The 19,527-nt window shown below is 40.6% G+C and overlaps 1 protein-coding gene across 1 annotated transcript; it reads left to right on the top strand.

Moving 5' to 3' along the window:
• Positions 1-1,241: 1,241 nt before the first annotated feature.
• On the top strand, positions 1,242-13,654 carry LOC124043569. Its single transcript, XM_046362282.1, has 8 exons — positions 1,242-2,015; positions 5,073-5,275; positions 7,474-7,578; positions 7,661-7,753; positions 8,029-8,139; positions 8,271-8,394; positions 8,907-10,388; positions 10,497-13,654. The coding sequence occupies exons 1-8, from the start codon at positions 1,676-1,678 to the stop codon at positions 12,383-12,385; spliced, it is 4,347 nt and encodes a 1,448-aa protein (XP_046218238.1). The 5' UTR covers positions 1,242-1,675; the 3' UTR covers positions 12,386-13,654.
• The last annotated feature ends 5,873 nt before the right edge of the window (positions 13,655-19,527 follow it).

A 19,527-nucleotide genomic window follows, 5' to 3' on the forward strand; every position in this document is an offset into this window, starting at 1 on the left:
GAATGGATTTATTGATAATATCTGTTGGAAAAAATGTTGGATGTTGCCACACACATACCTACTTGTTAACAAAATTAATCCAGGACAGCGGAGTCAATCACCACCTTCCGGAGACACCTGAAACCCCACCTCTTTAAGGAATACCTAGGATAGGATAAGTAATCCCTCTCACCCCCCCCTTTAAGATTTAGATGCACTATTGTAAAGTGACTGTTCCACTGGATGTCATAAGGTGAATGCACCAATTTGTAAGTCGCTCTGGATAAGAGCGTCTGCTAAATGACTTAAATGTAAAATGTAAATGTAAGGAAGTTTCCTTTAAAATTATTCATAAATATTATTCTGCCAACCACTATATGAAGTTTAAAGAAAACATCAACTCAAATTGCTCCTCTTGTAATGACCACCCAGAAACAGCGTTGCATCTTTTTTGGCATTGTATTCATGTAAGAAAACTGTGGCAAGACATCAGTAGATTTATAATTGAACACATTTATGAAGATTTTACACTATTGTGGAGAGATGTACTGCTTGGATTCTTTACATACCATAGAAATAAGCTGAAACATTTTTATGTAATTAATTTCATTATTCTTTTGGCCAAATTTCATATACACAAATGTAAATTTACAAAAAAAAACCACATTTTCTTACCCTACAAAAATAAATTGAACTGTATTTTAAGACAGTTAAATACTCAACTAACAAAAAAGCTGTTGAATTGTAAGTGTATGTATGTCCCTTGAGTAATTGTAATGTGATATTGTACCCCTAGCTCGAGTGTCCATTATTTATAATCTATATATACAGTTCCCTCATGTACTTTCTGTATTGATTTGTTGTTAATAAAAAACATTTGGGGAAACCAATACAAATCTTTATATTTTTCAAAGTATGGTCTCAGCCACTATTCTATCTTGTCAACAGACAGAGTGAAGAAAATATTCAGATAGATAAAAAGCAGTTTCAACGTTTCATTTTCTAAAGCATTCAATATCCAAAAAGTGCATAGTTGCAAATCAACTATGTATCTGTCACTATGAGGACAACGTCGTAGATGTACTTATTAATAAAGCTGTTGACTGAAGTGCTTAACTCTTCAACGCCATCATGAATCCCGGAACATATTCCAGTCTGTGTATGCGAAACAGTCATCTAATTTAGCTTTTTTGTTGCATCAGACCACTTCCGTATTGAGGTCGTAACTGGTACTTCCTGTTGAAGTTTTTGCTTGTAAGCGTTAATCAAATTTGCCAGATGGAGGACGAGCTATGTATTCTTCTCTCTATGTGGAGTAAAATTGATTTAGTTTTTTTCCGCTTATGATAACATTTAACTCAGTGTGCAGACATTGATGCCATGTTCTGGACTGTTTTACTGATACATTTTAATCAAACGTACTTCGGCAAGTTAGTTCGTATTACTTTCTATTTATAACATATTTGGCAATATTCAGATTCACAGCACGACTGCAAAGAAGCCCATCTGGGAACGACCATATTTTCTTGTAGATGACGTCATGACGTCACGTCGAAGTAGCCAGCCAAAGAGGGAGTAGTCCACCACTTTGTTTTGTCGACCAAAGCTTTTGGACTTAGCTACTAACACTAATATTAACCTTGTATTATCTAGTTTACTAGTTGCTGTAGACTACTATCAAAAAACTAGATCGACAATGTCATTGGCAGACGATGTCGGATGGACATGGTCCGCGGATGAGACAAAGGCGCTGATCTCGGTATGGTCAGACGAGCAGATTCTTCTGAAGATGGAGCAAACGTACAGAAACAAACATGTTTACAGCGAAATTTCGGAGCGGCTAAAAGACCTTGGTGTCAAACGGACGTGGAAGCAGTGCCAAAACAAGATTAAGGCTTTGAAGTGGAGATACAGAGAAACACTGAGAAACCCAAGCAGTAGCCGACCGTGTCCGTTCTTTTCTGAACTGCACGAATTTCTCGCCGCCATGCCTGACATGCCTGAGTCCAAAGAAACTGACGAGGAGGAAGATAATGGTAAGAAAATCAGGTTACATTAATAGTTTTCAGTGTCAGACTTAACAATAGTTTTTTAAAACTAAATGGATATCCAATTATTTAAAAAGAAATGTGGCGCGATATTAATTTCTAGAATTCGCAGCCCAATTCTGATATTTCTTTCAATGGACCAATCATAACAAGCTCATATATATATATATATATATATATATATATTGATGTGTCAAGATCTGATGTTAATGGTCAAAAGACCAATAATTAGTGGAAAATATATATAAAAATTGGGCTGCCTGTGTAAACCCTGTCATACAGCTCAGCATGATAATCTTCAAGAGTTTAAGGCTATGTTTAGACAGGTAGCAGTTATATTTTTCCCACTTTGGTGTTGACCAATCACTTCAGATCTTTTTAAGAGCTGATCTGATTAGCTAATTTTAACCAATTAGTTAAAAAAAAACATCTGTATTGGGCTGTTTGTAAAGAATGTAACCTACTCCCAGGCTTAATTGGTATCACATATAGGTTCGATATGGCAAGATGGCGCCGACAGACATGGCAGCTCTGCTTCTAGCTCCTAAGCAACTTTGCAGATTTGATTTGTTGAGAGGCTGGTGGGCAAGATTAGTTAGTATGGAAATTATTCCTCTGTCTTTCCCAAAACCCAGACACACACACATTGAGAGGCACAGTGTGCATGCAGCAACCCTGGGTGGATTAAGTGCCTTGCTCAAAAACACAACAGCAGGGCCCGGTTGGAAAACGTACCTCAATGCAGGGATGGGATGTACTCCAAATTTGACCTAGATCCAAACTGATACGTTGAAGATTTAAATACTGCTAGTTTTTATGAAACACTGCCCTTTTCGTCCTCATGCTAGCTAGCAGTAGTCACTGAAACCATTTTTGAATGGCATTGTCAGCCAATCAGCTCCTTTGTTGATCAACATGACGTGCCATTCCTAAATGGCTGGTGTGGCTACTGCTAGCTAGCATTACGGCGAAAAGGTATGTTTTCTGGAAAAACTAGCAGTATTTCAACCCTCTCGATGTATCAGTTTGGATATAGATAAAATTGTTATGGCACATCCCATCCCTGCATTGAGGTACATTTTCCGACCCATATCTCACGCCGGTTCCGCAATGTTTTAATCTAACCATGACTGTGTTCTGACCCCAGTGCAGTAGTGTAAACAAGTGTAACAAGGGTCAGAATTTGCAGGCTAACAAACAGCTGACTGAATTTTTTATTTTATTTTTTTACATTTATTTAACTAGGCAAGTCAGTTAAGAACAAATTCTTATTTTCAATGACGGCCTAGGAACAGTGGGTTAACGGCCTGTTCAGGGGAAGAACGACAGATTTGTAACTTGTCAGCTCGGGGATATGAACATGCAACCTTTCGGTTACTAGTACAACACTCTAACCACTAGGCTACCCTGACCTAAATGCAGCAGCACACAGGAATTTAACCTCTAACCCTGGCAATTTGACTGGTAAACAAATGGGTACACTCGCAATGTTTTAGGGTGAGTTCATAAATCCAGATTCAGAGCGTTTCGCTGAAGCACCAAAGCTACCTGGCTAAAGTTGGCTAGCTTACTACTTTCAGACATGAGAGAACACCTCACTCTGACCATTTTACTTGCTCTAGCAGAGCTGGTTGAGCTGTTTTCATGTTATCTAGAGCATTGGTGACTGTAACTGTGCTGCTGGCAACAATTTAATTGTTTTTTTGCAGACGTTTACCGACACCGGTCATGTTCAACGGTTGTTGCACGTTTGTAAATTAATCCGTTATTCTGCACACTGAAATCGAAGTAGATGGCCAAAGTGATTTCACCAACGCACACTTAAAATCACATGCATAATTGCAGTGAAAAATGCCTTTCTTGTATGCTCTAACCTCAACAATGCAGTAATCATAACAATGTAATACAAAAAAAGCAAGCTCGAACAAAACACGTGAGATATAGAAATAAGAACATGATAAAGTAAGCATACTATATACAGGGTCAGTTCCAGTACCATATTTACAATGTGAAGGGATACTGCATCGATAGAGGTAGATAGAGGGGTACGGTGGGCATCAGGATATATGATTAACATAGTAGTAGCAGCTTATATGATGATAGTCAGTATAAATGTGTGTGTGTGTGCAAGTGATCGAGTGTTTGTATGTAGAATGTTCATTCAAATTATGTTAACTAATGTGGCTCATGCAATGGACTGTATTTAATTTTTTTGTAATGTCAGTTGAGTTGAATCCAAAAATCACAGCACATATTTTACTTCCTGCTTTGCAATGGCCGCCAGTTCACCATCGTTGAATTGAATGGAGACGTCCATTGTATTTCTATGGCAGCACATGCAGTCAGGAGCGGAGACGAGGACAAAATATGGGTCAACGTTTTTTGAACCATTATCATGGTGACCTCGATCATTTGGCTGTCCAATTACAGTCATCCAAAATTCCGTGAGAGTCACAGCCCTAATTGGATTAAATTTTGGGTATTTCAAAACTGAAAAATAAGATTCTCATCCTCTGAATACGGATTTGATAATCCAGTCTGACCTTTAATCAGGATTAGGTTAGGTTGGTTTTAATGCAGGAAATCCATATAATCTTGATCTCACTAGAAGGGTGGATTCAGGATGGATTCAGGATGGATTTAGAAAGTAGAAAGGCACTACTGTGATATTTCTTGGTAATTAAGGTGGGGAGGCTTAAAACACTTTCTTACATCTGAAAACCAAAGCTTCATTATGTTCAATTTATTGCAGTATAGGTCAGTTGTTATATTGAGAAGTGTCAAATAAATGCATGTAGGCTACTTATAAGTGAAATGCAGGCTTTATTATTTATAATGTCGTTAACTCATTTCTGTTTCATTATGCCAGTGTAGACGTAGGAACATAACCTGTCGAGTAGATGGCTAGCCACTAGGCTACTGCCACCCACATTCAGCTACGCAGCAACAAAACCACTCCATGACGTGTAAAATCTGATCATCTGTATGTGGCAATCGCAATAAAAGATGGCCTGGAACGTCACCAAATGTTTTCTTTCCAACCAGGTCTTCCTCTTCCTCTGTCGTCTCTGCGCCTCTTGGTTCCTCCACTGCGGCTGGTGTCGGCAGCTCTATGGCAAGTTGTTCAGCGGAGAGACACAATGGACTACGGGTTGGTGGAGGAGTTTGCCACCACTGTGTTGGAGATGATCCCTGATCTGATGAGCTACAGAGAGAAAGTCCAACTCATCATGGGGCTGCGAGCGCAGGTGAGAGATGGAGGGGTGTGACTGAAGTAGAACGTAGGGTGACATTTGTGTGCATGCAGGGCTCCCTTGAGAAAGAGACCTTTGGCTCAATGGGACCCCTGGTTAACATAAAGGTAAAATAAAAAGCATCCGGTGACACTTTACTATAAGGTTCCACTTGTAAAGGGGTTATAATTATGTTATTAACATTTCATCATTTGTAAATGCATTATAAATCATGAACAAATAGTTATACCGCATTGGTCAAAATAGTGCATTAACTGGTCTGTGTTTGCCAAATAGTGAGCCAATATTTAAATCCAGTTATTAACCATGTTTAAATGCACTTAAAACATGCCTTTAAGATGAATTCTTATGTACCATCATACAACCTTCTATTCAATAGTTGCACAGTTGAACAGTTAGTTATTTGCATTTGGTGCTCTGTCCCAGGAACAGAAGAGGTTGTTTTTCAATATGTCTTGACCCACATTTGAAACCGTGGCCAAATTTACATTCAGGACCTTATTCAATCATCATTCCCAACATATTACCACTTACCAGATTATATTAATACACTTACCACTTCTCTGTGATAGTCCAAGTATGGGGAATGCTCTGGTGGGAAATGGTAACCGTAATACTTTTGTTTGGTGAAACAGTGGAGGTATCTTCACACAATGCTTAATGTTTTGATCTTCATACCCACCATTCATTGACTGAACAAGTTTAGTGTCATCTTCTGTCATGTACGGTACCAGTAAAACGTTTGGACACATCTACTCATTCCAGGGTTTTTCTTTATTTTTTTCTATTTTCTACTTTGTAGAATAAGACATGAAAGACATGAAAACTATGAAATAACACATATGGAATCATGTAGTAACTGCAAAAGTGTTAAACAAATCAAAATATCTCTTGCCTTTCTCTCAACCAGCTTCATGGAAATGCATTTCAATTAACAGGTGTGCCTTGTTCATTTGTGGAATTTCTTTCCTAAGTAACAACAGGATTTCTGTATCCAAAAGTGAAACAAACTGTAGAGAACTTACACTTTTTTTTCTTCTTCTTGTGAACGTTTCTTTCACGCAATCTCTTCTTTCTGGCCTTTGCACGCTTTTCATAGCCATGTCCATCCTGATTCTTCATGACACACTATGGGTCGCATTATGGGTGCGTTCGTAAATTCACTCTGGAGTGCCAGGGAGAGCTCAGAGTGCTCTCTGGGCGTTTGTAAATTGCCCGTTTTATAAATTTGGAGCGTTTTGCTCTCAGAGCGTTTAGAACACACACTGGTCGCTCTGGCCTAGGAGTAGGGTTGATCCAAGAGTTGTGACCTCACAAAGGCAGTCGTTAGCTAGCTTGCTAGCTACTTCCAGACATAAATGAGAGAACACCTCACTGGCCATTTTACTTGCCCTAGCAGAGCTGGTTAAGCTGTTTTCATGTTATCCAGAGCATTGGTAACTGTGCTGCTGGCAACAATTTAATCAAGCTTTTTCCCCCGATGTTTACTGACACCGGCCATATTCAACAGGTGTCGAGCGTTTGGTAAATTCATCAGTTATTCTGCCCTCTGGCACACAGACGAGAGTGCTCTGAAATCGGGGAGATAGCCAGAGTGAATTTACAAACCTGCCCTATGTCTGTGTCAACACGTAATTCTGGGCACGTTCCAGGTCGTCTTTATTTCAAACACGTTTCACAGATGTGCACATCTCACAAAGTCTTGGGAATTTCTCCGAAACCAGCAAACCACACCAATAATATGGCTTGAGTTCTTCAGAGGAGGCGTTCACCCCTGGAATAAATAAGTGTACCAATTAATCATCAAGGTTTCAAATGTGGGGCTATTGGTCTGAAAACAAACCATATGGGTAATGTGTTAGGAATGAGGATACAGTAATGTCCTGGATGTAAATTTAACCAGGGCATCAGGGTTTCAAAGGTGGGTCAAGACGCATTATGAAAACCAACCTCTTCTGTTCCTGGGACAGAGAAACAATGCAATCACACTCCAAAAGTGAGAAAATAACTTTACCTATGCAACCATTGAAAATAAGGTTGTGCGATGATACTACGTAAAGGTTCAATATTATACGCATTTGTAAGTGCATTTACATACTGTCTAACACTTATTGTAACATTCTTCTACCATGCTCACTGCCGGATTGGTTTGCATCTAAAATGCCTCAGTGTTACCTGTTTGTTGTTGACAGCTGGTTCTCGAGTTGTGTCGCTCTGATTGTTCAGCCGACCCGGAGACCATCCAGCCACACCTGAGCAGGATGAGGACCTGCATCATCACTCATAGAGAAAAGGAGGTGAGTGCCACTCAAGTGATCAAGCCTTGTGGCTCTGTTGGCTAGGTTAATTTACTAACTGTGTTGTGTACACTTGCTGTAGATAGATACAGAGGTGGAGGCATCGGAATCAAACTTCTTGGAACTCGTCCAAACTCTTCTAGATGACCCAATTGAGAGGGAACACTTCTTCCAGGTTGGTGTGAGAATAATGTTTATGCTAAACATACATTTAAATCAGAGGTAAACTGTACATCAGTGTGTTCAGTCTGTTCCACATCTTATTCCATCGAAGTCCTCGTTACTGGCTTACTCAGTAATGCTGAACCCCAACCTGCATTAGCTAATATTGAGTAGACTTGAGTAGACTTTTATAGCCATTAATGATGTCAATAGGATGCCTCACACTCAATTAAGGCATTCGTTTAACCTGTTATACACCACTCAGATGCACTTTAATGTTTCTTCTAGGATGTTTTTCCAGAAGAATTTGGGTCCAGTTATGACGCAGCACTGCAGACTCTGATGTGGGAGTTCCTCATCAGGCTGGAGAAATTGCTTCCAACGCCAACCTTTCAACAGGTAGATGCAATTTGGGAAGAGCCAATTGTGGCCGATTTTGAGTTGTTATATTGCGGAGTCTACCATACCTTACTTTTGTCATTTGGTCAATTTTAATTTGTTGCTCATTTTAAGCCACCTCCCCTTCACAGACTGTATCATGGCTCAGACCTGCCCCCTCTGTGCTGAAGGAGTGTGCACATTCTGTGACTCAACCTCAGCCTTTGAAGACTCTTCTCCAGCACAACAGATGCCATGGCCATTTGTTCACTAATGGTAGGCTTTTTCCCAGCTCTGTTTTCATACAGTGGCAAATAAGTTTTTCATTACGTTTTTTAAATGTAACGAGACTAACGGGCTGCAACACTGGACGTGTAACCGCTGTAGAGACGCTCCCATTTGTTTTGAAAGGAATCGTGGGCGTAAGCAGCGAGGGTTCTGGGGGGAATTTATGCTTTGTTTCTATTTTCAAGATATTGATTTGGTAAACATCTGAGGGATGGAGTTGGAAAAATGTAATCGCTCTCATACTCAGACAAAGCTATGGACCGTCCATACCAAAGTTTTAACCATGATTTGAGGCTATAAAGTGAGGCTATAAAATTGAGTAAAACAAACCTACATTTTCATTTTGATGGGCTACGACAGTTGAACTAAGCTCATGAGGCATTTATAAGTTATATTCTTCAAGAACCATATATCATCACCACATATGTCATTCAAATCCAAAAATGTATGTAGCAATCACAGGCAGACTAAATATTTATATTTTTTCCCCAATGTTTCAGCTCCGTCATCTGGTGCCGACGATCGTATCCTCTCTTCACTGTCTCACTCGCTCTCAGAGAGGATAGAAATGGACATTGATGAAGCACGCTCGCAGAGCCAGTCTTTATCCACGTGTGCATCCAGAAAGGAAAGGGACACTTTGATAGAGCACGATAATGTGGAGAAGGAGCTGGGGATGAGTTTGGACACGGTTAAGAAGGCAGTGCAAATGGTGGATGGAAGAACGGAGGAATGGGGAGAGAACGACTATGAGGAGAGACAGCGACATGACTTGGCTTATGATGTTTTAAAGGTAGAGATTGTAGACGGAGAAGACATGTCCTCAACATCATCGATGACCGCAGACGACGTTGGATGGACCTGCTGGACACCCGAGGAGACAAAGTCACTTATCTCTATATGGTCGGACGAACAGATTCTTCATAAGATGGAGCAAAGCTATAGAAAAAAACATGTTTACAGTGAAATTTCGGAGTGTCTAAAGGAGCTTGGTATCAAAAAGACAACCAAGCAGTGCCACAATAAGATAAAAGCCTTGAAGTGGCGCTACAGAGAAACACTGAGGAACCCAAGTAGCCGACCGTGTCCGTTCTTTTCTAAACTGCACAATTTTCTTGCCACGGTGCCTGATATGCCGGAGTCCAAGGAAACTGGCAAGGTTTCAGATGGAGGATTCATGTCTTTGGATCGGGATAAAGGGCCTTCTGTGGCTGTCGAGTTGGCGCCTCAACGTGAGAAAATGGTTTCCAGAAAAGTGAAATGCAAGTCACTCCCCGGAGAGCAAGCCAACGAGAAAAAAGAGGATGAAACATTTTGCATCCGTCAAAGTGACAGCAAGATGAAAAGCCCCCCCAAAAAACATTGTCGCAAACAGATGGTTGAAGACGTGTCTTCGACAACCTCGGCAGACAATGACACACGGACCTGGACCCTGGAGGGGACGAAAGCACTGATCTCTGTGTGGTCAAACAAACAGGTTCTTCAGATGATGGAGCAAAGTTACCGGAAAAAACATGCGTACAGTGAAGTTTCCGAGCGGCTAAAGGTCATTGGCATCAAAAGGACGTGGAAGCAGTGCCAATCAAAGATGAAGCACATGAAGCACAGCTACAGACAAGCACTGAGGAACCCAAGCAGTAGTGGCCGGGCGACCTGTCCGTTCTTTTCTGAACTGCACACGTTTCTCGCCAACATGCCTGATATGCCTGATTCCAAGGTAACTGGCAAGGTTTCAGATGGCGAAGTCCTATCTTCGGATCAGGATGAAGGGCCTTCTGTGGAGTTGGAGCATCTACATGAGAAAGGGGCTTCTAGAAAAGTCAAGGCACTCCCCGGAGAGCAAACAGAAGAGAGAAATAGGGATGAATGTGACGGCAGAATTAATATTGGAAGGAAACAACAGGTGGTTGAAGACGTGTCTGATTTAGAACTCCAGCCCGTAGTGCTGATGACCCAACTTGATGACAACAGTCTCATGACAGGTGAGTAAAACAGCATTTAACAAATATATATATATCCAAGGCTCAAGTTAGAGGTGAGAGTGACATCTGTAACCTTCTAACAATGGTACTTCTCTCTTCCAACACCAGCCGGTGCTCCAGGTCCTGTCTCCCATACCACAGAGCAGTCTCCTAAAAGAAGCAAGCGTGCCAAAATTTGCTCCTTATGTGGGAAGAGTTTTGTTGAAGCGAAGGATTTGACAACACACATGCGAACTCACACCGAGCAGAGCCCTCACCAGTGCACCCAGTGTGGGGAAGGCTTTGACCACCAGGACGACCTCCAAAAACATGAGCAGAATGAGTGTGAGGAGATGACGAAACGACAGGAGGTCAATGAGCGCCAGCATGGAAAGAATGACAGGATATCGGGACAGTCCAGTAATGCAAGTAGTGATCCCAAAACGTGTCACCTATGCCGTAAGACTTTTGAGTTTCAATATATGTTGAGAAGCCATCTTATTATATTTCACAAAGGCAAAAGACTTTTTAAGTGTCCTCTTTGTCTGAAGGGTTTTTCCTTCCTCCGTGATTTGAAGAAACACCAGAGTAACAAAAGAGGTTGTCCTACAAGTGAGTCCGTCAAAAAAAGGAAGGAGCTGAGATCAAAAAGCCCTCCTGCTCGCATCATTCCAGAACTTTCCTCAAACGCAAATTATTCCAAAACGTGCCCTGTATGCCATGCAACGTTTTCACAAACGTCTAGTTTGAAAAGCCACTTTCTTCACCATCACACCCCAGACAAAAGCCGCTTTAAGTATCCCAGTGCTTCGATGGCTTTTGTATCCCACAGTCAAAGGAAGAGACACCAGCAGAGCAAAAGAGGTTGTCGGTTAGAGAGAGTTTACAAACATGCGACTAAGCCAGCATGGTCACTGGCTCCAAGGGAAAATAAAAATGACATTCCTCAGCCTTCCAGTACAGCAACCCAGGAACCACCAATCTCTCAATCCCCCACCACTACAGCACAGTCCTCTAATAAAAAGACAATTCCTAAAGCATGTCCTCTATGCCATAAGACTTTTAAATTTGAAGCTACAATGGTAAGGCACATTGCTTCACACCAAAAGGAAAGTCTCAACAAGTGCCCTGACATCTTGAAGTGCACCTTTTGTGACGAGATCTTTTCTCAGGGCATGGACCTGAAGAGCCACTACAGTCGTACTCATCAATTTACGGGACCGTTCCCCTGTCCTTCTTGTCAGAAGACTTTTGTTTCGTTAACTGAGCTGCGCTTACATCAGAGAAATGAGTCCACTCCTTACCAGTGCTCAGTGTGCCAGCGATTATTCCGAACACAGTATACCCTGACTATTCACGAGCGAATTCACACAGGGGAGAAACCATTCCTCTGCGCTGAGTGTGGAAAGGGCTTCCGGAGTGAAAAACTACTGCAATCACACTCTAAGAGTCATGTCGAGGGAAAACCCCACGCTTGCTCCACTTGTGGGAAAAGGTTCCAGAGAAAAGAGCTATTGAAACAACACATGTTGCATCACACAGATGCTGCTTTCATCTGCCCAGACTGTGGGAAGAAGTTTTTTCAGTTGGTATGGTTAAGAAGGCATATGTTAATGCACACTGGCGAGAGACCGTTCCTCTGTGACCTCTGTGGAAAGGGTTTCAAATCTACGGCTGAATTGAGGATTCACACCCGGACACACACTGGAGAACGGCCATTCAAGTGTCCAGAATGTGGCAAAGGTTGTAGGCAGAAGAGTGAGCTGCAGGAGCATCTGCGGAGGCACACAGGGGAGCGGCCGTATCCGTGCACAGTGTGCGATAAACGCTTTTATGTCAGCAAAGATAGAAAACGACATATGCTCATCCATACTGGAGAGAAGCCGTTCAAATGTCAAGCATGTGGCATGGCTTTCAACCGTAAAGCACTTTTGAGGGTACACCAAAAAAACAAGTCGTGTTTATATAGCCACACAAGTCCCCTACATTACACTCCCCTACATTACACGTCATTGTAATGTTGGGGATTTGTGTGGCGTGATCAGTGTTGGGATTCATTACTTAGAAAAGTAATCTGTTGTTAGGTTTAAGAAAATTCATCTTGTCAAGTTACAATATGGTTGCATGGAAAGTAGTATATTACATATCACTTGTTGCAATTGTGTTGTTTTTTTCTTCTTCTCCGCTGGTCATTCAGCACCATGGAGGTCCACTATAGGCCTACCTGTATCAGATGAGCAAAGCCACCCCTAAGGCGCTGTCCTAGGTGCTGAATCCTTCATTCACAATTACAATTGATAGCCTGATATTGTCACCCATCGGACTTGTGAATTTAATCTGATCTTTAGACTGCATCTATTGTTGTTGTTGTTATTATTATTATATGTGTGAAATTATTTTAAATGTAGTTTCGATTGGCCGTTAGTCAACTGTCGGGTGACGGAAAGGCAGCGTGGGAAAAAAGAAATACATGTCCTCCTAAAAGTGCTTAGAACACACTTTTGATTGTTATATCGAGAATTCTAACGTCAGTCAGTGTGTTAAATAGACTTATTCAGGAAAAGTCGAGGACAGAGGAGGTATGACTTTATTACAGTGCATTTTGTGTAGGGTTCATATGACACGGTTTGCATTCACGTTCAGCAGGTTAATGCACCAGGTATTTGAAGTCATCCTTGTTGTCACTTGACAGCCTTTATTTAGTGGCTTTAATGTACATTTTCGTTTCGTAAAGCTGCCTAAATGTTTATGGCCAATAGGCCTATTCCTTTGTATATTAAAATAGAATGTTTTGTTGTGATCAAACATTGGATTTATCAGACATTTTGATTGTTTACATGGACATTTTGTAAGAGCACTTGGAAATATTGTTTGGGCATGTGCATCTTTTGTTTATTATCATAATGCCTATAGATTTCTCCTCTTTCACGCATTTCTGGAACTTAGGCTTCCAGCTTTTGTGCCTTTCTGCATGACCTCCAAATACTATTTCAGATTTGATGTGGTGTTTCTGGATGAAGAGATCAATGCTTGCTGCCTGTGCAGAGTTTGCATTTGACAAAAACTTTGTCCTCTTTCTCTTCGATTAAGTAAAAGTAATGGGAGTATTTCCACAAGGAAAAGGATAAGTAGGGTAACAACACAGCTGCTATCTATATATAATCTCAGCAAAAAAATAAACATCCTCACTATCAACTGGGTTTATTTTCAGCAAATTAACATGTGTAAATATTTGTATGAACATAACAAGATTCAACAACTGAGACATAAACGGAATAAGTTCCACAGACATGTGACTAACAGAAATTGAATAATGTGTCCCTGAACAAAGGCGGTCAAATCAAAAGCAACAGTCAGTATCTGGTGTGGCAACCAGCTGCATTAAGTACTGCAGTGCATCTCCTCATTGACTGCACCAGATTTGCGAGTTCTTGCTGTGAGATGTTACCCCATTCTTCCACCAAAGCACCTGCAAGTTCTCGGACATTTCTGGGGGGGGGGAAATGGCCCTAGCCCTCACCCTCCAATCATACAGGTCCCAGACGTGCTCAATGGGATTGAGATCCAGGCTCTTCGCTGGCCATGGCAGGACACTGGCATTCCTGTCTTGCAGGAAATCATGCACAGAACGAGCAGTATTGCTGGTGGCATTACCAAACCTGGCACCTACTGCCATACCGCAGGTTTTCAAGTCCGGAGACTGAGATGACCATGCAAAATGGCTTTCAAAGGCACTTCAATCTTTTGTCTTACCCATTCACCCTCTGAATGGCACACATACACAATCCATGCCTCAATTGTCTCGAGGCTTTAAAATCCTTCTTTAACCTGTCTCCTCCCCTTCATCTACACTGATTTGAAGTGGATTTAACAGGTGACATCAATAAGGGATCATAGCATTCACCTGGTCAGTCTATTTCATGGGAAGAACATGTTTTGTACACTCAATGTATAACACGCTGAGAGATATAATGATGATGAAAGTAAAGGACTCGTTACTTGAAAAAAGCAACTATTACAATATTTGAAGAGAACTCGTTATATTACTCCGTTACTCACAAAAGTAATATATATATATTACTGTAACGCGTTACCTCCAACACTGGCCTCGATGAGCATTAGTTTGATGTTTTTATAGCATTAATGTCTTTGTTGAAGGTAAATCACTGTGCCAGGTGTTGAAAGGGTTTCCTGTCTGTGACTGTACTGGGCCTGCATTTCTTTTTTGGGTACCTAAATAAAAATGTAACAAAGGATTCTTCTTCTTGTTATTGGGAGGTGGGGAATATGATTAAATGGTTTATAAGCATAGCCTATATCCTGTAAGCGTAGGGCGAACAGCTAGTATAATCGAGGCTCAGGAGAAATGCAAACTACACTGGGGTCTGAAATTGACGCCTTTTGATAAAGATGAGCAATAACGACTGTTTAAAATTAATAATTTAAATACTGAGCTATAGCGTGCACATTTTCTTGTTGCAAAATTATATTTTATACAAATACAATTGCTCGGGTAAAGACGTTTTGTATAACAAGTAATATTTTTTTATTCTCAAAGGGAGTGGTCAAAATGATTAACACCCCTGTTTTCAATTCCTTTTCAATAGAAAACGACACTGAACATTTTTCTAAAAAATGTTATGAGTTGGAGAACACAGATTGGGGGGGGCAAAGGTGATTCGGAATTATGCAGTCAATTAAATTGATGGAATTAGAATGGAATGAATCTTATGGTGGTCCGAAGGTCAGCCATGTTGGTCAACCATGGTTTGCCAGTGCTGTGATAATTATATTGTGTAACACAATGTATGTGAAGAATTGATCTGCTCTGTATTATGTGTTAGCCAGACAGTTTTAGAGGAATGATTCTGTTAATTTATTTAACTGCCAATATGCCAAAATTATATTCAAACTATTCAGTCAATCCACAGACATACACTGGATGAAATCAGTTGATGATAGTACTTAAACAAGTTGTACTTTAACCAGTACTAATATTGTATTATAGCTTTCCAAGAAAATGATCAGCTTTCCAAGAAAACGGAATCTGATACATCTATGGTCTGTTTTCATAATTTCGTTGGCTATTTATACAGAAAATGTGTATAAAAGCCGTATAAACTGTATTTATAATCATGACAATATTTTAGGTTGTAACGCCAGGGTAGTGGGTTCGATTCCCGGGACCACCCATACGTAGAATGTATGCACACATGACTGTAAGTCGCTTTGGATAAAAGCGTCTGCTAAATGGCATACATTACATTACATTACAATTCTGTTAAATCCACCTTCTTATACATGACATGCCTTTTATTTTCCTGCATAAGTACAAGCAGGAAATGCATCACCTATGCCTCTACTGCAGCGGTTCCTAAACTCGGTCCTCTGGACCCTAAGGGGGGCACATTTTTGTTTTTGCCTTAACACTTCAGAGCTGATTCAAATGATCAAAGCTTGATGATTAGTTGACTATTTGAATCAGCTGTGTTGTGTTAAGGCAAAAACAAAAATGTGTCCCCCTTAGGGTCCAGAGGACTGAGTTTGGGGAAATCCTGCTCTACCGCCATTCATTCTATTTAGACTGGTGTTGGATTTCTCCCTGACCAAGATGACTTCCATTTTGGCCCCATTGTGGAACTTTGATGGATTATGCCAGTTCGCTGGGAATATATGATTTCTATGGATAGATTGTGGGTTCTATCTGATCTGCTTCTTTGTGGATTTTGATGTGTGCTTGGGGTTATTGTCTTGCTGGAAGATCCACTTGTGGCCAAGTTTCAGCATCCTGGTAGAGGCTAAAATGACCTGTTACTGGGTGAGTTCATGATGCCGTTGAAGTTTTATCAAAACGATGGATTTCAGCACACGAAATAAAGCTTGCCAATACACAGGACAAACATTGGTATGAGGTAAGCATTAAGAAATGGATGTATTGTTTAGTGTTGTGGCTTTGTTGGCATTCATCCCACTTTATTTTGTCCCACTAAGATTGACATGCTAAAATCACCACTGCATCGACTAGTTGATATTTACAAGTATCAACTAGTCGATGCAGTGGTGATTTTAGCGTGTCAATCTTGGTGGGATGAATGCCAGCAAAGCTACAACGCTAAACAAACTTAATTGCACTATAGCGGTGACAAACGGTACCCACAAAATATTTAGGGCCTACATAAAGCTGTCCCAACAACTTACCACTGCTACACCTGGCTATCAGCGGAGCCTTGTCTGGCAGCGAAACAGTTCATTCTGCCTCATTTACTGCCTTTAAAAAATACATAGCTGATATGGCTGACTTGCTTAAACAAATGTGGTTTATGCTGACAATTGAGATGTACAAACTGGCATAAGGGGACAACAAACAGGTAAGCGGCAATCCATAATTTCGGTTAAGACATTAATGAGCAAGCTAGGACGGAAGTAGTCAATATAACTATTTGTTCAGCACTTTTGAAATGTACAGCGACAGAATTCAGAACATGGGCCGTTCTTAGTGTTCTCCCTGTCAGAACCATAATATAAATAAAGGGGGCATATAAGCTGGCGATGAAAGCTCTTACAAAATGTGATGATTACCTTTCTCAAAAACAGGTTATAGGCTACATGTGCACCACCAAGTCAGAACAGTAGGTGAAATTAAGAGGTGAAACTAGACCAAATTATTATGGTGAGGCACATGGGTTACTAACAGCTTACTACACAACATTCACTTAGTATTACTTTCTTAGCTACAGTATACATTCTTAGCTACAGTATACATATCTCGCTGGCATATTACATAATTGATGCAGCATCAGACATTTTTGGATTCACCTTGTGCTGTACTCACTTGAATAGGAAGGTGGCGGCGCTGTGGTCCTTCATGGGCAAATTTTGTCAACAAAGTCTGGCGTTCTCTGGACTTATGGTGCGTTCAAGACAACTGGAAACTCGAGAGAAAAATTAAGGCTGAATCATGATGTCAGTCGTAGCTCAAGAAAAAGGCCCGAGTTCTGAATTTACAATTCCGAGTTGGATGAACGTTCAAAACGTATTTTCCTAGTTGTAGCTCGTTTATCCTGAGTTCCCAGTTGTCTTGAACTCACTAAAGTCAGATTTTGCAGTTCTGAGTTAAGTTGTTTTGCACGCAGTAGAAATAATGCTTCATTGACAGCATAGCCAATGTTTATAATGTTTAACTAAGAAAAGAGACCCTTAATCTTAGATTTGGGACCACACAGCCACTCCACTGAATAGCAGGCTAATTGCTTTGCAATGCTTGCTGTTAGCCACTGATTCCTTCCTAACCTCATTGTTGAATTTGAGATTTCCAACTTGTTGTGTGATGTTTATGTCCAATGGCCGATGAGCACCGATACGTTTTATGTATAATTTATTTTCATTATTTCTCTTCATATGGCAAGGATTAAAAATTATTTGCCAGTAGATTGTCGATTTGACTTCATGATGATGACTGCTAGCTAAGATTTTGAAAGTATGACGTTAGCATGATCAGTCCAATCAAAGCTACTGTAGATATGTAATTTGATGTCATTTTATCTGTGGCCAATGACCTTGAGCCTTCTTGGATGGACACTTCTAATGTAACACTATGGCAGCACCCAAGGGGCTTGAATTTTCTAGCTCTACCCTTGGCGGTGACATCGTATCCCCATGAGTGACAGAAAACTGAGCCAATCACGGCGCAACACTCCATATTTTCAACTGGCTTGCCACACCACCACAGAAAGCACTGAGCTAGACTGAAACACCTGCATTTTGGAGCTGCCTTACTCAAGAAATCAAAAAAGAAACCATGTTTGTATGCAGCTTAATTAACTCAATGAAATATATATATTTTTTTACATTGTTTGCAAACTGATATGTGACACGTATTAATGCCAAAATAACATGCAAAACATGAAATGTGGGGCTCGGGAAATGTGCAAAAAATGTGGGGCTCAAAACCCCCACCTGCCTTGAACGACGGGTCGCCAACGATGCAGGAACACTCATGTAGCCGCATCACTTTTAGAACCCTATATAAAAATATAAAGTAAGTGATGCCTGGCTTGCTAGCAGAAAAAATGTTGCAAACGATTACAGCGTGGCTGTTGGTAGAATATAGTCAGTTTATGATTCTGTAACCTTTTTCGTCCGATTCCAACTAGGAATTGTCTAGACACAAAAATCAATTTCCCAAACTGTAAGCATGATGCATGGACATGATGTAGTTAGTCAGTGTGGCGTTCTCCCAGGTAGGGGCCTGCGCCCGCCATTCAAATAGATCAGTCCTGGGAGAGATCCTTTGGTGCCACCTAGTGGCGTAATGGCGAATGCCTATCAAGCAAAGTTGGCTAGGCGATTAAAAAGCTTTGCAATTGATTTAGGCAGGCTACCAAATGTGACACTGCTGCGCCACTTATTTCTCTCTGGAGTTGTTCCTTTGCTCTCTATAATAGCCGAAACTAACTGGCTGGCTAACACATAATAAAGAGCAGATCAATTATTCACATTCATTGTTTTACACAATATCTTATTACAGCACTAGCAAACCATGGTTGACCAACTCCCTAACCAACATGGCTGACCTTTGGACCATCAGAAATAAGATTCATGACCATTCTAATATTCGTATTCCATCAATTTAATTGTTGCATTATTTCTAATCCTCCTTATTTGGAACTCAATCATTTCTCATATCCTGTTGTCTTTCTTTACTATTATTTTTGCCTTTTTATAGTGAGATTAGATTGGGGGGAGGTATACAGGTCTTAACAGAGAGAAAAAGACAAGGGACATGTGGATATCTAAAAACACTATAATACCAAACAAATTGGTTAACATGACAAAAAAATACCTGTCATATTCATTTGAAAAATATAGAACTTTTGGGGGGGATTTATTCAACATGGGCCAATCTAGGAGTTCTCATTGGTAACAATGTTCATTTACCCATTTGTTCCAGCTCTATTCCTTTCTCCATGTGGTAGCGCCCTCTGCCTCTTTGTTTCTCCTTAGCCCCCCCCCTTCCCCCTCAATATACACTACTGGTGAAGACTTTATTCAAGGGTTTTTCTTTATTTTTACTATTTTCTACATTGTAGAATAAAAGTGAAGACATCAAAACTACGAAATAACACATTTGGAATCATGTACTGTAGTAACCAACAAAGGG

Source organism: Oncorhynchus gorbuscha, linkage group LG09, assembly GCF_021184085.1.
Source record: "Oncorhynchus gorbuscha isolate QuinsamMale2020 ecotype Even-year linkage group LG09, OgorEven_v1.0, whole genome shotgun sequence".
Taxonomy (NCBI): Eukaryota; Metazoa; Chordata; class Actinopteri; order Salmoniformes; family Salmonidae; genus Oncorhynchus; species Oncorhynchus gorbuscha.